General features: G+C 41.2%; 1 protein-coding gene across 7 annotated transcripts in view; it reads left to right on the top strand.

Annotated features, from left to right (window-relative positions):
• Window positions 1–20678, top strand: part of KAZN (kazrin, periplakin interacting protein) — an 808570-nt gene that overhangs the window by 691207 nt on the left and 96685 nt on the right. For 4 of the 7 annotated variants that reach the window (XM_069240778.1, XM_069240777.1, XM_069240782.1 and 1 more), the window contains one exon: window positions 1671–1754. The exons of the other annotated variants lie outside the window; for them this stretch is intronic. In XM_069240778.1, coding sequence (XP_069096879.1) covers window positions 1671–1754 — 84 coding nt within the window. The remainder of the gene's footprint in view (window positions 1–1670; window positions 1755–20678) is intronic. 7 annotated transcript variants of the gene reach the window in all.

The raw sequence follows: 20678 nt of genomic DNA, 5'->3' as shown, positions 1-20678 counted from the left end.
CCAGCGGCAACAGTTAATATATATATATATATATATATATATATATATATATATATATATATATATATTCTTCACATAATTGTCTTATTTAATTTAGCAGATGCAACAGTTATTTTTGTTATTTTGCATTAAATAAGAATTTGTTGCTCTTCTTTCCTTTGTTGTATTCTAATTAGTCATACGATTTTATATTGGTTTTAATTATCTGCCCAAATTTTGTACCCAAATTGAGTGTATCTTTCTGTGAGTAAGAATATTTTGTCTTTACCTGAGTAATTTCTGGTGGAATTGAACCTAAGAGGAGATTGGAAAGCCTTCAAAAGGGAGGACTCTATTTTTGCATAACTTTCAAAGATGGCAGTAGTATACTTGCCTCCTCACTGCATAAACAATTGGCAGTAATTTAAACAGGAATTAACAATGGCAATAATTTTTGGCTCTGCGTACTGAACAAGAGTTCAATAAGGCAGAAGCATTAATACCACATGGGCATTACACGTGCAAGCCACTGCCACACCTGGAAAAGGCACCACATAGATATCAGGAACAGTGCTTAATTTGAGCTAGTGATTTCTGGTGCTCGGCACTGGCAATTAATTCACAATACCTGGTCTTATGATAGTCTGCCACATAGTGGTGATGTTTGTCTAACTAAGTGTTTTCTAATTCAATAAATCTTAACAATAAATAATACTTGCTACCAGCATCATTCTAATAGATTTAAGTGGCCTGGAATAGTCTGAATTGTCAGTTGTTGCGTTGGTGCTGTCATTGGCAGCGCTGTTAGGGGTAGTCAGTGATGCAAGTTGTGGAGGCCTCCTGAGAAGGGTCCTGGCCCTTACGTTTTTTTTTTAATAAGTTCTGATCAGGAGAGTACATTTCCCTCACACCCTCAGAACAGGTCTACAGCATGAGTATCAACAGCAGGAGATATACACAGAACTTCCACAGCAGCAGCTCAAGACCCCCTCCCTGGGTGCATAGTAAACACGTATAATTTAGATGGTAGCAGTAGAAGGTTCCGATGCACACAAAGCAGTTAAAGCTGGTCTATTAGCAGTGCACACTTGACGCATGCACACAGCCGCACACACGTCCCTCAACAAGTCAGGTGGTGCTGTGTGGTAGCCCTGCACATTTCCCTTTGAGACAATACAATTCAGGGTGGGCCACCACTCTTTTCAGATGAGAGTACCTGGCATTCGGTTATACTATTTTATTTTTTCCCTAGTACAGTTTTTTTATACTGCCATGCTGTGCACACTCTTGTACTTGAGCTCTAGGCGTGGGGTGTGTGAAATATAAATCTTTAAGTAATTCTTGGAGTATCCTTAGCTAACTTCTAAATGTGATGCAACTTCTGTTTAAATGTTTTTACATTGATGGATGTGTATTTGTTTAATAGACTTGCCCAGTGCGTCTCAGTGTAGCAGTGATAACACTGTAACAACAGTATGCATATAAATGATCAGCTCAGTGGAGGTTCCTTTCCTCCACCTTTTTTTTAAATGGTTTAATATAGATGATTATCTAGATTATTGCATTTTCTAGTATTGTTATTAGAAGAATTTATTCTGTGTTGAAACTTTGCAAATTCCCTATGGGGAAGGAGGGAGTCTGATTGGTGAATATCTTAGTTAGACTGTCATGCTTGTGACCTGTTTCTCCAGATGACAAACTGTGTTTCCGCGAGAAAGGAGTATCGTATATATGAACATCGGCCTGAGAAGGAACCCTCCCTGAGGGTGATCGCGGTAAGAACATTAGCCTGGGAATCAACGCTATAATCACACTTTATGATTGAGTCGCACTATAATAAATTATAACCTTGTGGTTGGGGGTAAATATTGGGGAAGCTGCACGTTGGGACCTCTAACATATAAATCCATAGACCAGTTTGCACCACTGATTTTTTTTTATATGTGGGTGATAATTGGGCTTTTATTGTATGTGGCATCGGTATATGCAGTATTGCACAGGTGCATGCATAGTTGCCAGCATGAGCTTCTTGAATGCATCTGCTTAGACTGTGAGGATTTCATGTAGGTTTTGAAATTCTTTATTCAGTTTGTTCAGTATAAATCTTCGACCTATCACGCAATTTATGGACAACAGTCCACATTGCACACATAACTATCACTGAAAAATGCTTCCCCAAATATTCCAGCACTTGAATGCAGTATATCACACACTGGTCGCCATTTTGACAAAGGCCTACTTGCTACCCACAGTAGTGATCAGAGATCCACTCCTCCTCCCTCTCTCTTCCTACAGGGTACAATAAATAGGTGCATCTTTTTAGGTTGTATACACAAATAACCAGATATGTCGGCAATTGCAAAATCATCCAAAGAGCCAACACATTTCAAACCTTCAATGGCTGTTCCGATGAATGAAGTCCAAAGCAACAGGGGACCCAGGAAGTGGAAGAAAACCTTTTGCTTACATCCCTCTAGTCACATCCCTCCCCAAAAAAGGACAATAGTGGAATTGAATATTACCAGCTTTACATCACATTAAGCAACAGAATTTGAGGTGGTTAAGGAGTCATCACCTGTCCTTCCACAAGGACCAACTAGCCCCCTTCTATGCTATAGATATTTACTATTCAAACTCCTACCAGTTGTTCCAGCCTTAAGCTTCATAACGTTTTTTATAAAAACATCCAGCTGATACCGACAGTCCCATTCTGTCCTTCAGTATTAACAACATATATACAGCACTTACCAGAACAAGTGAAACAACGTCTTAATGCTACCACTCAACATAGTTTGCCAAAGGTCAAACACATCAATTTTGTGGTGTTCTATAAAAATATAAATTCTTCATCTGGGACATAATTCAACACCGTTCCTTCCTCGTAATTTTGCTCAGAGTCTACCTTTTGGAATATTGTAGCTTGGAATTCATTTTATTACTATCCAGTGACTTCCTCAGCACTCTCCAGAAAACCAAAAGACACGCATTGAAGGGCATTCCCATAGGTAATGCATTATAGTGGCCATCTACGATGAAGACCTACACCATACCCAGTCAATCTCCTTGTACCACAAGCACTCTCTTCCAAGAGAGATCACTGTCTAACCCTAACATGAGCCCACACACGCCTCTATTTTGCTGTCCAGTCGTTAACTAGCATTTCATTTCGAACAGCAATACATTTGTAAATGATCTATACTGTATTTACATGCCCAGTAGCCTTATACCGTTCAAATTAGCATTTTTATCATCATTAAACGGGGAGCCTTTATTGAATTTGCGTAGAATGGCACTCTCCAAATTTCCCGGTACTATTTCATTTCTGTAATGCTATTGATCCAAAAGAGATCGATATAGCATTTTACAAGCATTTCTTTTTCGTTCTATATTCACAAGTACTGCAATTTGATTTGGAATGTCTAGCATGTTGAAATCCTCACAAATCTACAGCATTTTCAAGTTAACAAAGAACTAAATACTTTTCATACAAATCATGAATATGATAATTCTCCCTTAAAAAATAGACTTATAATGTTTACTGCTGGCACTTATGCATGTTCCTGTGGTTGGTGGTTCTTGTTGTTAATTGGGTGTCAATTTGTCTAACTGGTGATAATCTCTATTTTTGTAATGTATATTTATCTTTATTTCACTTCCACATGAAAGGAACGAGACTTCAATTGATCAACTGTTCTTATTGTGCGCTGAACAGAAGATAACTGACATACTGTGTGTAATTATCTGTGATTTTGGATGATTCTGAGAATCATTATTCTGTGTACAAAGCAGTTCCGTTATCTGCTTGGCAATACTTCTGTGCATAAGATTGTCCATTTCATCTCTACTATTAAGTAAGTCCACTTAGGGGGCCTAGTGACCTCTTTCTGAAGGTGATCAGCTTGCATGTGCAGCTGTCCATTAGAAACCGCAGATCTCAGCTTGGAGCATGTGGCTAGAATACATATTGCTAAAATATATCCTGCTAGTTATATTACTTTCTTGCCCTCTAGGAATATTGGCTCCTAAACCATTGTCCGAGGCCTTATTCAACGACCATGTAAGGAAAGCAGCCACTACTCTGATAGCGTTGGTAGAAGGTATCGCCTGTGTTTGTTTATATATGATAGGGGATCTTGTTTGTGGCCCAGAATCCCTTTCTCGTTCACAGTCCATTATTAACATAATCAAACCTAATGCACTATTAAAATCCTCAGCCTTACGTAGTAGTGGTGTGAAATACATTTTGTGTGTTAAAATAATCTTCACATCTCTATATATTTGAGACAGTGCTGTATTATGGCCAACCTGCATTGTTAGAAGTAGAGATGTATTGTTTTATGGAGCAGCACACATGCAAGTATCCTGTGAACATAACACCCAGAATTTTCACTGCATAATGACATTGGTTCCCTAGTTATTTCAGAGTTATGTTTATGGATTCTTGTCACAAATGAAGAAAAGAATAGGGAAGAGCATAGCAAAACAAAATCAAAGAGCAGAGTTGAGGAAAGAACAAAAGGATGCGAGGACGGAGGGAAGCCATTCAATCATCAAGGACTCTGCTGTTGACAATATATCAAAGTTGTGTGCCCCGCAATTATAATAAGGTTCGGCATGTCCATTCAGGTAGTAGAATGGCTAACATGGGATTTTGATCTACTTTGTCCTGTATGACATTTAATATTGGGCCACTGGTGCCCCTGAGGCCCAGATGACCCACATCTTGTTATTTTGTAATCACTGATTTTCTGATACAGCTATTGCTGCTGGTGTGTCTACATTAAGCATCTTAAATGCTAAGCAATATGCTGTTTGGCCTCATGCAAGTGTCTGTAGGCCACCACTCCCATATATTCCTTTTCTTGCTGATCTAACCAACTCAATATCGCAATGTTGATTGGCCTTAGAGTTTCCCTACAATTTGTAGTGTCTTGGGACTGTGAGCATTAAGACCCCATAGCTAGAGGGCAGACTCAAGAAAAGGGATTACAAAATCTATCTGGGAGTTGTTAAGGTGTGGTCGTTAACAGCTACAGGATATTGAAAAGTTAGTTTAATGTTGTACGCTGACGAGTAAAGACATTAGATATGAGTTCTGTGTGTGTTCTTGTGCATGCTTCCGGGCTAGGAATGACACGACAACTGGTGATGAGTAGGGGATATATGTCCCAAAGAAACAGAACTGCTCTCCTTGAGAGTTTGCAAGGAAATAGCAAACTGCTCAGGCACGCCATATGAACCCAATGTCAATGCAAAGAAGCCTGCTGTTGACGTATGTGGAGTGCAAGCTCCACTCCAGCCGGTACGAGGCATCATGGAGAAGTTGAGCGTCTACCAGAGAAGACTTGCCGGACAGAGGGTGCTGCACCACAACACTGAGCCATCATTCATATAAAGAATCACTAAAGCCAAACGATCACAACTGCAACATCAGATACATCAGCTGAAACCTGCTGGAGAGGGTGATTCATACAAAGAAGCATGTGGCATCTACTACATTCCTATTCTCACCTCGAGCAAGGCAGCTCAAACACCCACCATTATCAGAGTCCCAAACCGGGCTCAAAGTAGTAATAGTTACTGAAATAGAGAGAAAAAACATCTCAAATGAAACCGAAAGACTAGAGCAAAGACCAGAACATGCAAGAAACAGAAAACATACCGTTAAAAATGAAGAAGGCACCTCTAAACCCTTGAGTCAGTCCATCAGCGCAAGCTCAGGCATGAAGTCGGTACTTCCAGAAGGCGCGGATGCAGGTGCACAATGAAGTATACAGCAGCCGCATTTCTAAAACCTCCTCCACCATTCGACATAGCCAAAAAACAGAATATAGGCGCAAGATGAAAAACATGGATTGAGACTTTGGATGATTTCATGGATGCTCTAGAAAGAAGTAAGTGAAGAAAAAATCATTAAATACTTAAAGAATCACACTGGTGATGCAGTGAAAGAACTGATAAAGAAGATCTCACAAACTGAGACAATGTCATACTGTCAAATCAAGGAAGCTTAGGAGCCAAGATCAGACCAATGCCGAACGTCGACTATGAAAATTACATTTTCAATCAAGTGAGACAACAAGTTGGTGAGACGATGGATGAGTTTGTGAGAGACTTGATGTGCTTATCAAACATTGCATATTTAGTGAATTCATGCGTTTCAGTGTCGTTGATGGTAGTTTGTCAGTCACATTCTGAAGACTCATCTTGTGAGAGTCACCGAGTCTAGAAATGGTACTGATAGCTGCCATAGCCGAGGAATGAGCAGATCAGAAAGCCGCCGACATAGAAGTGGAAACAGCAAAAGGTGAATCGGCCTTGGTCAAAAAGTGTAAGCACAAAGCACCGGGCAGACACTCGCAAGCCAACGTCTCCAAGGAAAGAATGTTTCCGATGTGGATTTTCATTTTCACATGAGGATAAATGTCCAGCCAGCGAACAAACATGCAAGGGGTGTGGAAGGAGCATCATTTCATAACGGCTTACACAGCAAAGGAACAACCAAGTGTGTCATGGCAAGATGAGAAAATGGACGCCGGAAAGTTCCAGAAGCATTGTCACCATGCCCACAAAGACAAAAGGAAACCTCAACTGCGACAGGTGGAAACCAAATGAAGTAATTTGTCATCAAAGTCACCCTGCACAAGTTCCTAGGTGTCACCATCGAGCAACAGTGAAGAGGAAGAATGTGCAATGATCATAAATAAAAAGGAGCAATGTGCACATGTGAGCCTTGCCGCTTGCAAGGAAGACCATCAAATATAACACTTGAGTTAGTGAAACAAAATAACTCACATGGACATTGCCCTAAAATCAAACTCAAGGCCAACAGTTGACCTATAAACTTTGTAATTGATAGCGGTGCATCGATCAACATTATGGTAGTTGAACACCTGTACCGTGTCTTAAAGCATTAAATACGAAGGTGTATACATGGGCTGCTTCCAAATCGTTATGAAGTCAAGAATTATTCACAGCAACGTTGTGGCACAAGAAGACATCTGTGCAGGCCCGGTCCACGTTCTTCAAGGTACTCCATCTAGTGTGCGTTTACTTAGTTTTGTAACTTCTGATGAAATGGTACTGACAGCTATCAATAACAGCCTAAATACACAATCTGACATTGCGCATCAGTTTCCGGCCTTGTTCCATGGCCTATGAAGACTAAAGAGGATAAAGGTGCAACTCCACATTAATGAAGATATCCAACCTGTTGCACAGTGACACCGCAGGATAGCATTTCATCTATGAGAAGCAGTCATGAAAGAACTGTCCTGAGACACAACATTATCAAGCATTCTACTGGTCCCACTTTGTGGTTGTCACCCATAGTGATAGTGCCAAAAAAAGGACAGTGGAGGTGCAATAAACATCTAAGTGGATATGCACCACACGAACAAACCAATCCAAAGAGAAAGGCATCCTGGTATGCACACTGCAGATATACTCTTGCTGTTGAATTGAGCCAAAGCCTTCTCCTCTCTTGACTTGAACAAAGAGTAGCACCAACTTGAATTGGAAGAAAACTGCACATATGTTACAACTTTTTGGGCTAATGTTGGTTTGTTCAGATACAAAAGGTCGAGCTGTGGAGTGTCATCTGCTGCAGAAGTGATTCAAGATGTGATACGTAGAATTATTCAGCCTATTACACAATCCTTCAATTACAGTGATGACATACTGGTATTTGGCGCAACGTGAAAAGAACATAATAGAGTTCTCAAACAAGTGTGTCAGTTACTTACAGATGAAGGTCCCATATTAAATGCTGGAAAATGTGAATTTCATGTAACAAAACTCAAATTCTTTGGGCATGTGTTTTCTGTTGGAGGGATGACTTCTGATCCGGATAAAGTGTGAATATGGTCTGCTACCAGTCCTCCACAAGATGTCTCCATAGTACTGTCCTTCTTGGGCATGGCCGGCTATTGTTCACTGTATATTCCTGATTTTGCCCTATTGCAAGACCTGACAAAACAAAATATTCAGTTCCGATGGTCCACTGAATGTAACCCCAGTTTCAGAAGTATAAAACATGCGTTTGAGATGGCATATTCTGACCCTAAGATGCATACTGAGATCACAGTTGATGTGTGCCTAGTGGGGCTGGGAGTCGTCCTTGCTCAGCATAGTGGACATCCGAATGTACAGGCGCGCATCATGGCATATGCCAGTCAACGCTTGCCCGACACAGAACAATCCTACTTCCAGCCTGAAAAAGAAAGTCTAGCTGTAGTATGGGCCTGTGAGCATTTTCATGTGTTTCTGTACGGACAGCATTTCATGACCATCACCGACCACAAGGTTCTACTTAGCATTTTCGGAAATCTGAAGGCCAAGATGTCCCCTCACCTGCAAGAGTACTACTAAATGACTGTGCACAAATTAGGCAAGAATCAAAACCTCGCAGATTATTTCTCATGAATGCCCCTGCAGCGGCACAACTCAATGTTGAAAACTGCAGAGGAATACATCAATTTAATTATGAAGGCTAGCACACCTGCGGCTCTGTCCATTGAGCAGATTATAGTCGCCACAAATGCTGATGAGGGCATGCCTGGCCCTTAAAAATATTATCTCAGCACAATCATGGAGACAGTGTGTTCAACCTCTAAGTGACGATGTTCACAAATACCAAAATGTCCAAGATGAACTGTGAAATAAATTTACAAGTCTCTTCTTGAGGCTGATTTTCTACAAGATAGAATACAAGGATTCGGATTATACTTCAAGATAGCATTTTATTCACTGCAGAGGGTCACCTCCAAAGAGTGTCAAAAAGGAACACTTTAGGCAAAGCAACTGACCTTTCCCTCAGCCTTTGTCTTTTATTGCAACAAAAAAAAAAAACACTTTAACACACTATACATGCGTCATAATTTCAAACATGTTCAAGCGAACATTTCCTGTAACACATTTGAACCACAAGAACAGGATGTTCAAACACAGAGATAACATTTCTAAGAACATGGGGTGATTAGCCCATCTGCTTAGTTTCGAAAGCAACTCTAAGAAACCAGCACATTTGCAAGAAAGAAAAATTGAGCAGGACTGAGACATACCGTTTTGCTAAGGCACAGAACAAATGGAAGTGAAATGTTAGACAAAATGGAGCCATCACGCCAAGTTAAGAAATCAATTTTTCACAGAACTGTTTGTCACCAATGAAGGTATTGTGCTAAGAAGATACCAGTTTGTCATACCTGCGAGTCTGAGACAGCAAGTCATGAAACTTGTTCCTGAAGGACTTTTGTACGCATGAAGAGGGCCTTGAAGTGTTGTTCCCTTGCTTGAGCGAGAAGGTTGAGAGGGAATTGAAGGAGTGTTGTTTATGATATTGCCTGTCTAGCACATGACCCAGCATCACCTAAACATGTCCTACCTTCCATCCATGGATGGGACAGAGTGGATAACACCTCTTTGGGCTCCTTGGGCTCCTGGCAAACAGACACCACCTCAAGGTGGTCATTGACGAGTATTCCCAGTTTCTTCAACTTCTGACTCGATGTCAGGCATCAGAAATGCACTCCCCCGTAGCCTCAAGCCAAACTGTGTTGTAGAACGATTTATGGGGACTCTATAATGAGTGCCTTGATGTAGAGCATTGAGGGGAGTCAAGCATTGTTCCAAGCCATCCATGCCTATTAGTCAGCTCCTCACTTTATCACTGGTGAGAGAACCTACCACTGTGATGTCTGGGAAAGATTAAAGAACCAAATTACCACAATGGGCCTCTGAGCAGATGACGAGGTTTGTACTATTGATACTGCTCTGAAACGTCAGATGAATACATAGACTGATCAACGTGGTCGGACTTGAGATGTTGTGTTCGATGAGGGTGACCGATTTCTTGTCAAACATAAGTGGAAATGAAAGACAGATCCTCCATTTAATGTTGAACCTCAGTCGTGCAGAGCAAGCAACATATGATAGCAGCGCATCAACTTGGCAAATCCATTACAAGGGACTCCCCCCACTTCAGACATCTGTCTGGGTGATTATCGGTCCCTGCAAACCCAGATAAAGCTCCTCCACCTGAAAGCCCTAATCAGAATTCAGACCCGGTTCCCTCTGAGTCCACCACAGGTACAGCTCAACTACCTTATGTCACTCGATCTGGTCGAACTGTGCGAGCACCCAGATGGCTGATCAAGGAACTTTATTGCTAGTATTTGTTCATGTTTCTTTGTGTGTCTTTTTGTCTTTTACAAAAGATGTAGTGTCTTGGGACTGTGAGCATTAAGATCCCGCAGCTAGGGAGCAGACTCAAGGAAAGGGATTACGCAATCAATGTGGGAGGCGTGGTCTGTAACTGCTATAGGATATTCAGAAGTTAGTTGAATGCTGTACGCTGAGGAATAGACATTTGATACTAGCTCTGTGTGGCATGTTCTTGTGCATGCTCCCGGCTGCAGACGATGCAACACACTTACCAATGTTGTAGCTACTGCTGTAGGTGGCTCAGAGCAGTTGTCTTTTAAATTTATTACAAATCTATGTTCCTTTTGTCACCAGTTTTTTAATTTAGAATACAGTCAATAAAAGGGTCTCAGGAATGTCGCCTCTCTAGGTAAAATAAAGATTTGTCTCTTGTAGTGCTCCCCATCCACCGATTTAAAAAAAAAAAAAAAAAAAAAACAAAAAAAAAAAAAAAAAAAAACATTCTCGGCACTGTTTGGATAGTTTCACACTCCTTCTGAGGCATATAATTCTATAAACTTTACAGGCTCCTACATTTTTTTCTTAATGTCTCTGGGAGAACGAAATCAAAATTCCATACATGGAGACGGAGAGCGAGGGCTGTTTGCCACAGGGACACCCTCAGTCCTAAGGTAAGTGCATACTCCAGTCCATCTTGTTTCACTAAAACACGTGTGTTTATATCAGCAACTATTCACTCTCAAATCCAGGCCATAGTTGCCTACAGGGGCAGGCAGATGCGAAACCTTCACCCCAGAAGTTGCAAAACTTACTCAAAATGTCTTTTGGTATGTTGTTGGTAGTGAAACATTAGATTGGACGTTGTGGAGGTGCACTATGTGTCCTGGGAATTGTTATAGAATTATATGCCTCAGAAGGAGTGTGAAACTATCCAAACAGTGCCGAGAATGTTTTTTTTTTTTTTTTTAAATCGGTGGATGGGGAGCACTACAAGAGACAAATCTTTATTTTACCTAGAGAGGCGACATTCCTGAGACCCTTTTATTGACTGTATTCTAAATTAAAAAACTGGTGACAAAAGGAACATAGATTTTTAATAAATTTAAAAGACAACTGCTCTGAGCCACCTACAGCAGTAGCTACAACATTGGTAAGTGTGTTGCATCGTCTGCAGCCGGGAGCATGCACAAGAACATGCCACACAGAGCTATTATCAAATGTCTATTCCTCAGCGTACAGCATTCAACTAACTTCTGAATATCCTATAGCAGTTACAGACCACGCCTCCCACATTGATTGCGTAATCCCTTTCCTTGAGTCTGCTCCCTAGCTGCGGGATCTTAATGCTCACAGTCCCAAGACACTACATCTCTTGTAAAAGACAAAAAGACACACAAAGAAACATGAACAAATACTAGCAATAAAGTTCCTTTATCAGCCATCTGGGTGCTCGCACAGTTCGACCAGATCGAGTGACATAAGGTAGTTGAGCTGTACCTGTGGTGGACTCAGAGGGAACCGGGTCTGAATTCTGATTAGGGCTTTCAGGTGGAGGAGCTTTATCTGGGTTTGCAGGGACCGATAATCACCCAGACAGATGTCTGAAGTGTAATGGATTTGCCAAGTTGATGCGCTGCTATCATATGTTGCTTGCTCTGTAGAACCAAAGCTCAGTAGAGTGACGTTCACTATCCATTGCTCTTCTGTCTCATGATTAGGCTACGTAACCTCGGGATAGTAACAAAGTAATACAGGCAGAAAATAGAACAGTGTTCAACTGTTTGTCTACTGACTGCTAATGAAATGAAGTGAAGGTACATTGGTGGCCACCTACAGCTGGCAATATGAGTAACATTGCTGTTGCATTAAGAGAAGCACTTCAAGTGTGTTTGTGTAGAGGTAAAATTGTTAAAATTGTATCGGGGGTCAAAAGTTAATGAGCCTAATGAGTCAAAATGTTGGTAGTTAAAAGATTTAGAAAAACAGGACATGTAAACTGACACATCCAAAGGGTCGATATGTTTTAATGGTTCTCAAGTATCCAGAAGGAGAGAATCACTTTTATTCACAACCCTTTGAAAAACAGTGCGCTGGTACCAGAAATGGAGACCAGCAATCCAGGCACTCTGCACGATCCTATATTAGTCCAAAAGCTGTATTTTTATTTTTTATTTTTTTTATTTTTTTTTAGCACTATTAATATGGTCAGGTGCATACCTGCAACTCTACAAACCTGAGAAGTCCAGCGGCCTGTCTCACCCAAAACCCTTAAGTTGTTCAAGTATCTAAAATAAGCTTATTCTATCTACAATAATATTGAGATTGAATGTAGGCTGTCACCGATAGAAAGGAGTTAATGAGGTAACCTCTGGATCTTAAATGTGGTACTTTCACTGGTTATATTGTAGCGAAGAGGGGGTAATGCTCATTAAGTGCTAGATAACGCCAATACATGATTGTTGTAGTGGCTATTCTTGCAGGTTGTGGTGTTGGGGATGACTGTTTCTTGTTTCCCTAAACCGCTCTACTCCACGTTGGCAACTGTGAGATACAAGCAATCTAAAACAGAGTGTTCCAGGTAGATTGCAGTATTGTGGTATAGCTGTACCTTCAAGATTGCTATGCTACATTGCCTGTATGTAGCACACCTTATGGAAAGTCATTGTATGTTAGACTTTTTGATGCAGTAAGTATGTGACTGAAGCTTTCCCGTGAGGGTCTTCAGTGGCGTGTCCTTAGAGTGAATGAGTGTTTGTGGTGTGGAATCGGTGTTGAGCTTTCCTTGCTGTTGAGTTGAGATAATGGGTGGGCCTTGTGACAGGCAGTCCAAAGTAGAGTTTTTTAATAGTTTAGGATTTGTCTCCAGAGTGCATTACAATTCTGCAAATTAACTTTCTTGGAGCACATTTCGACAACACAAAGACCATATAATGGGTCATAACTCTCCCACCTATTACCTTGCTACTGTTCTTCATTCAGGTTGTACAGTTATTTGAAGGAGCATGCTGCTCTGTTGACTGTTGCTTTGGGACATAGACTTGACTGAAAAGTTGGAGTGTTAAGAGTCTTATATGCTGTCCACGAGACACATTTATTTCAGTATACTTTCCAGGCCTACTCTTCTTAACTTCAGTATGGCTCCCCATTGGTAAAGAGGCAAGGTGATATGGTACGATTTCAAAAGGGCAATTCTGCCTCTTCTCAAGACGACTGCTACTAGGGTATAGAGTCCTAAGAGGATCCAGAAGAAATGCAAATTTGCTACATGCCAGACAGTTCTCTTCTCAACACACTCTACCATTAGGCACTATAGGTTCTGATTGCCGCCTTCTGAAACAGCAGCCATAGAAACCTGACAGAGGTTAGAGGATCCACTCACCCATAGCGCCATCGGCTTCAGAAGAGGACCAGGTAAGTGAGAAAAACTGGCAACATTGGCAGCCTGTGTGACAAACCTAACATACATGTCCTGCACTCTGAAGTAATGTAAAGAGCAAGCAACAGGGATCAAATAACAATTAGGAATGCTGGTCAGTTAATATTTTCCAATGTGTTATGCCTTATCTGCTCACCACCAGTAGCCTAAACCACCGTCCTGTTTACCAAAAGTAAGGCATGTGACCCCAATGTTGTGATCAGTGTGGGACACTCTTTTCAAATAGTGCAAATTATGGGATTCCCAAATTTATTATTATTTTTTTTTTTAAACAAATAAGGCAATTTCAAGACTTTGATTAGTTTACTAACCAAGGGTTATTGGTGGATAAGTGTTTGCCCAGACATGGGTCATTGCATGCTATGTCACAGAACCCAAATTATACCTCACTGTATGGCACTAACAAGGCCATAACCAGTATGGCGTTTCCTGTGTTTCCTTCTGGTGGTCCCTGTGTGCAGTTCCGGATCGTCTGTTCACATGAGGTGCAGGGTCAGTACTGAAATCCATAAGGTGGACCCCTGTTTAGAGTCAACAGCAAGCGAAAAACTTTGGGCTAGAATACTACCAGACCAACTGCCCATGGTTTAGACTACTTGCACACATTTCTCCCCTCACATTCTGTCTGTTTGCTTCCTGTCTCGAAACAAGTCACAGGGGCAATGAAAAAAAGGATTCAAAATATGTGGATGGGTATGACATTGGGAACATTTCTGCATTTAGTGTAGTGGTGGCAAAATCCCTATTATAGGACTCCAGCCTCCTCTGCTCTAATAAATACAGGATGCCCTATTTTCTTATGTAGTTTTGTGTTAGTTTGTGTAATGGTGTTTGCAACATCTTTGGCAGTCATTCTGTACTTACTTCAAAGGGGTTTTTGTCAGTCTCCTTGAGACATTGACCTTTTCTGCTTGGACACCTTCGCCATTGGCTCGAGATATTTTTAGTCACATCTTGGCTCTGCCCACAGAAGCATTTCTGCCTCACCTTTTATCTGATGGCTGTTTGGGTATGTTCTTTCCCCACAACTGAAGTGCATGAGGAACTATCTTACTCCTTAAAAGAGTACTTCATAATCAGACATTTATTTCCTTATTCCATGAATGCAACATATATCCAAAGCAATCATTTTTGTTTTGAACTGCTGCAGGCATTACTTATTGGTTTTGGCAGTGCTCGGAAGTGAGCATCAAGCCTGTTTGATTTGCCAAAACTTGTTAATTATGAACTCAACATCAGCTAACGGTTCAGAGCCATTCATTTTTTGGCAAATGACACATCATCATTTAACAGCTCTCACACGAGTGAGAGGTCAAAGTGGCTGGAAACTATTGATAAGGGTGTTGTCACACTTTTTATAGTGTGGTTTGACAGCAGAGCTGTCGACAAACAATTGTGAGAAACACCTGAAGAGGGGCTTTGGCTCCACCCAAATATTGTGAGCCAGGAGTACATGTTTTGATTGGGCTGAAGTTGTGTCGTTCCACAAAAAATGTGCTTACCCTCCACAAAGCTGTGATCATTTTGTTTACTTCTGCTGCTGCCTGAGCTTGGACTTTCAGGGAAGTACACATGACATTGCTCTGCTATTAAAGAGAACTAGATAATTTTTGGTGGTGTGCTTTTTTTTTCTGGCAGCAATACAGATGGAAGAGGGGCAGTTATTAACATACATGGATTTTAGGTCTGGCTGGTCAGTGCATTCATAACGTAGAACTTTTGGCATTGCCAATGCTTGTTTATGTTCGTGAAAGCAGCTCACATAGTGTTTTTTTATTCAGAAATTCCCAATCTTGCAATTCTCCTCCTTGCCTGAACTTGCCTCAGGCTGATCTGGATGGAGCTGTCTAACAGATGTAGTCAAAGGACAAAACTGTTCCACCTTGACATCAACTTTCTGAAGAACTGACAAATTGTTAAATATGCTACTTAGCAAAGCAGAAGGTCGGTGCTGTGGCAGTACATAGTTGGAACTATTGTAATTTGCCACTTTCCTTAAAGGTTGAGCAAAGCACAATAGTTTTAACAAAAAGATTGTTGAACGCTTGATTTATCAAGTAAAATGGCAAAGCTTATAAATTTATTTTTGTTATTAAAAGACTGTCACTTTGAATATTTAACAGATGCAGTTAACCATTTTTGTGAAAACAGTATATTTTATTCAAAATATAAAAAATAACTGTAAATGTTATTATTACACTTCTGTGCATAATAATAATAAGCTGAGGTTTATTTTTAGGTTTTGATTGCACTCCCGCTTGCGAAGTCTCTTGTAATAAAAAAAAAAAATTGAAAGGGGCTTACTGCCCACCAATTACTTATAATTCATATGCTTTGCAGTCACTCTTATTTTCTTGCTTCTCGCTGGTCATGAGCAGTTTCTCACGCCATCAGCTTTCATATCCTCTCTTTCCTGGCTGTTCTGTGGAGTTGGACCAAGTATCGTTTCTGGCTGATGGCCAGAGGCTGGCAGCCAGTGTCCTTCCACTGGCTGCGCACTTTTGAAGTACTTTGTAATTTCTTCCCCACGCTCCATACGGTTTCATGTGTTCCATCGTCTTTCTGCACAGAATTGATGTTTGTTTTTTGGTTTGCACTCTCCTTGCCCTCCCTTGGCTCACTTGTGCTGCTTTACCCTTTCACCTGCCCATTGGTTGTGCTCCCTATCACCTCACGCTGTTGCTTTCCACACGTCCCTCATGTTTGTTTACCACCCCCTTCTGTTGTTCGTTCTTTTTTTTTTCCTGCAATTTTTGATAGTGCAAACACGACCCAAAGAGAGTTTTACATGAGCACCAGTTGCATTACAAAGGACACATTCATTTTCAAGCACGAAGAGTTTAAGTGATTTGTCCAGAATCACTGGATGTTGTTCTTCCCACTGAGACTCAAACCCTGTTCCCCAACTTCAAAGTCAGCCGCTCTAGCAGTTACGCCACATCCTCATCATGCCCGTGCTTGTTAGAAAGAGTTCATCATCAATAACATCAGTTTGATGACATTAAATTTTGTTTGGGCACTCCTCCAAATCGTTCTGCAACAAACATACATCAAACATTGGTATACATGTGCTCCCTATCACCTTCCCCCCACCCTGTTGCTTCTCACATGTCCCTTGTGTTTGTTCACTACCTCCTCTCGCTGTTCGTTCTTTTTTTTTTTTTTTTTTTTTTCTTAGATAGAACGAACTTGACCCAAAGTTATTGAAGCACTAGTTGCATTACAGATGGACACATTCATTTTCAGTCACAGAGAGATTGTTTTTTGCCCCAAATCACACGATGTTGAGCCTCCTGCCAAGACTAGAACCTGGTTCCCCAGCTTCAAAGTCGGCTGCTCTAGCCATTAAGTCAATACCTCTCCCCGTATGTGTTTGTTAGAAAGATTTCATCATCGCGAATAACATCTGTTGACTGACTTACAATTTTGGTTGTGCACGCCTGCAGCAAACAGGCACCAAACAGTGGTATGCAGTTTGTATCAGCCTTGGAAAGTAAAACAAGACTCACAAACCTAATAGATTTTACATAGGCAAAACCTATTGGCTTTGCCAATACTTGTTTGTATAATGCTCGTGCAGGCAGGAGAGCAGTGCAGAGCACAAATTAAACGCTAGCGTCTGAGATCCTTGGATGAAAACACAAACTTGTGTCCCTTTGCTCACTTTCATTATTGTGTCATGTATAATGGGATGTCACAGGAGACGTCACTGTTATCATTATCTTGAGGAGCTCCACGTATCAAGGAGAACTGCCTGAGTGCTGCGCTTCATAAAACCACCTTCGCATTCCCTAGTTTGTATTTTATACCTTGAGCAATTAAATGTTCATAAGAAAAACAAGTAGATACGTATAAATGCCTTGTTTGTATATGAACAGGTGCATTATTAGTTAGTGATTGTACATACATGTATATAATAAATGGGAGCCTACTATCCTTCGTATGGGTACAGAATTCCTCATTGGCTGGCAATATCCTTATACGGAACAGGGGTCCTTTAACCCATATATAACATGCATAGCGCAGTTTAATCTACAGCTTCGAAGTGAAACAGAGGTGATATGGTTATGTCATCAGTTTATGTAATGTGGTGACTTAATTCCATATTTTAGTTTGCCCACCACATCCTTGTTTTGGTAGACCTTCTTTCCTGCTCCCAGCACCCAAAGTAGGGCAGCTTCAACGTCTGGAACTGACTAGTTGGCACTGTACAGATTAAGAGAGAAATGCGTGGTGTGTGCACACTTGTGTGCACACTATGTGTTTGAAGTCTGAACCATATGGTCATTCTTGGGTCTTTTCCACTGGGCAGCATCCTTATGGGCGAGGTTACCCCACCAGCCACGCATATCTGAGCTCTTTGAAGCTGCTCATGTGACCTGGGCTCATCAGTGTAGAGAGACTTACACAGCTAACACAGGGAAAGGAAGACAACGTTGGTAATAAGGACAGAGCAAGAATGTGACTAGGAATAAGCAGTGCAGAAGCATGACAAGAGCAATCCATGACAAACAAGCATTGACTGCGCCAATGGTTCTTGTCTATGCAAGAGCTGTTAGTTTTGCCAGTGTGTTTTAGCCATGTTGTTCACCAGGGTGTCCGCTGTTCAGTATGGAAAAAATTTAGTGGCTGGAGTATCGTAGAATGGAGTTGTGTCGAGTGGACTTGTGTATAGTGCAGTGGCATAGAGTAGAGTAGTGCATAGTAGCAGAGAGTGGTGTAGAGTTCAGTGGTGCAGAGTAGAATGGTGCAGAGTGGTGCAGAGTAGAGACAGTGCTACACAGTGCAGTGGGATAGAGTGGGGTGGAGTGCTGCAGAGTTCAGTGGCAAAAGAGTGGCTTGATGCAGAGTAGATTGCAGTGGCATAGAATACATTGGCAAAGAATGCAGAAGAGCAGAGTAGAGCAGAGTAGACTGGTGTAGAGTACAATGTTGCAGAGTAAAGTACCATTGAGTACAGTGGTGTAGAGTGGCGTAGAGTTCAGCAGCATAGAATGCAGTAGCATAGAGTAGAGTGGTGTAGAATAGAGTGGTGCAGAGTAGAGTGCAGTGGTGTAGAATGTAGTGCTATAGAGTGGTGTAGAGAAGAGTGTTGTGGCATACACTAGAGTGGAGTGGCGTAGAGTGGACTGGTGTAGAGTACATTGGCATACAGTGTTGCAGAATAGTGGCGCAGGGTGCAGAGGCTTAGAGTTCAGGGGCATACAATGTAGTGGTATAGAATGCAATGGCATAGATTAGAGTGGTGCATGTTAGAGTGCAGTGGTGCAGAGTAGAGTGGCATAGCATGTACTGATGTAGACTGGTGCAGAATTGTGTGGTGCAGGGTAGAGAACGGTGGTTTAGAGTGTAGTGGCATAGAGTATAATTGTGTAGAGTGCAGTGGTGCACAGTAGATTAAAGTTAAATCAAACACAGGGGCGTGGAGTGGTACAGAGTAAAGTGCATTTGCATAGAGTGTAGTGGCGCAGAGTGCAGTGTTACAGAGTTGCCTAGAGTGGATTGGCTTAGAGGGGAGTTGGGCAGAGTAGAGTGGAGTGGCGTAGACTGGAGTTGTGTAGAGTGCAGCTGCGTAGAGTGTAGTGGTGCATGGTGGAGCATGCATGGGGTGGTAACACACTCCCACTACAGACAACTCATTTTCAATTGAAATGACCATTATATTTGCTCAGACATACGTCTTACGAATGAAACTATACAGCGCACAAAATGTGGACACGGCATCATCTAGTGTAATGATTTGTTTTGATCATATTAAAGTATTTCTTTTCAACACACTTCAGAATTAATAGAAATGTGCTTCTTTTGTGCTTTCCCAATTCTGATAGATTCTGAAATACTTGCACAGTTCATTTAAATGTTGTTGTGTGCTGGAAGCTTTAAAAAACCCTTACCTATCCCCAGTATCGAGGAGGATTGTCACATAAATCCTCTCACTTTGAAGTAAGAGGAAGAAAAGTAAACACCGAGCTCCCTTGGAAGACAGAGCCTGACATTTGACCTCTTGCTAGGCAGAAAGAGCAACCAGGGCACTCCTTGCAGAGAAATTTTTAATCCTTAGAAATGAAAGATCGAATACATATACAGAGATATTAAAGTCCATATGTTAAACAAATATATGAGAATTCGGTAACAGCCAACACGTGTTTCGTCCTCACAGACTTCTTCAAGGCTGAAAACAAAAACAAATTGGAACTCTTAACAACTAAAATCACTACCAGCCGGTAGGTACAAATATGAGTGACATGTCAGTTTAGAATTGAAGTTAGCAGCAAGCGGACATTTTTTGCATACAATGTAAACGCCCATTTAAAGTGTGAGCATAGTAAGAATAGAGATAACCCATAGTCTTACAGTGTTGTGTATCAAAAGAAAAGCCCTCTAAAAAGCATAACGGTGAATATAGGCAAAAATGAGAAAGAAAGATTATGTGTAGGTGAGCAAGACAGTGAAAAACCATCACAAGGGAAAATGCGTGCAAAAACGAGGGTGCTCATTAACCCCAGGATAAAGGATAGTGATAAAGTTCACATCCTATGCATATAAGTGAGACAAGATAGTGTCCGTAGAGAAGTGTAGATTACCTCGAGGACAGAAGTAGGGTTAACTAAAATGTTTCCGTTAGTACTCCGAATGAAGATTCTACATCTGTGGAGGAGACCCAAAAGAAATTGAATTATTGATGTGAGTTTCTAGTCTAAAAGTAATGTGACAGGGATGCGGTGCAGGAAGGCAAATACAAACCTACCATGGGTAACCAATGAGTCCTCCATCAAAGTAAAAATGGAGCTCCTTATCTCACAGGAAAAAATGCTTTTATAAAGCAGATGGACTATCCTGTAGAGTGTATCCGTAGTATAGGAGATACACTGTGGCAAAGGCCAAAGTAGACCCAGTCTGTGAATTAAAAGCAAGAGGAGGGGAGAAAAAGTTCCATTAGAAGCATGAAATAGACCCGAAAGCAGCAACTAAGGTATAAAGGAGTAATTAAAGTTACCTTGCGATGACTATGAGAGAAAAAGAATGCGTTTAAATGTTCTATTTTGGAAATGGGCTGATCGCCAGATAGTACACAGTAAAACGCTGCCAAATAGTTCAAGTC

The sequence above is a fragment of the Pleurodeles waltl genome, chromosome 6, assembly GCF_031143425.1.
Source record: "Pleurodeles waltl isolate 20211129_DDA chromosome 6, aPleWal1.hap1.20221129, whole genome shotgun sequence".
In the NCBI taxonomy this organism is placed as follows: domain Eukaryota; kingdom Metazoa; phylum Chordata; class Amphibia; order Caudata; family Salamandridae; genus Pleurodeles; species Pleurodeles waltl.
The sequence above is the reverse complement of the archived record's forward strand: the minus strand, read 5'-3'. Positions and strand labels throughout refer to the sequence as shown.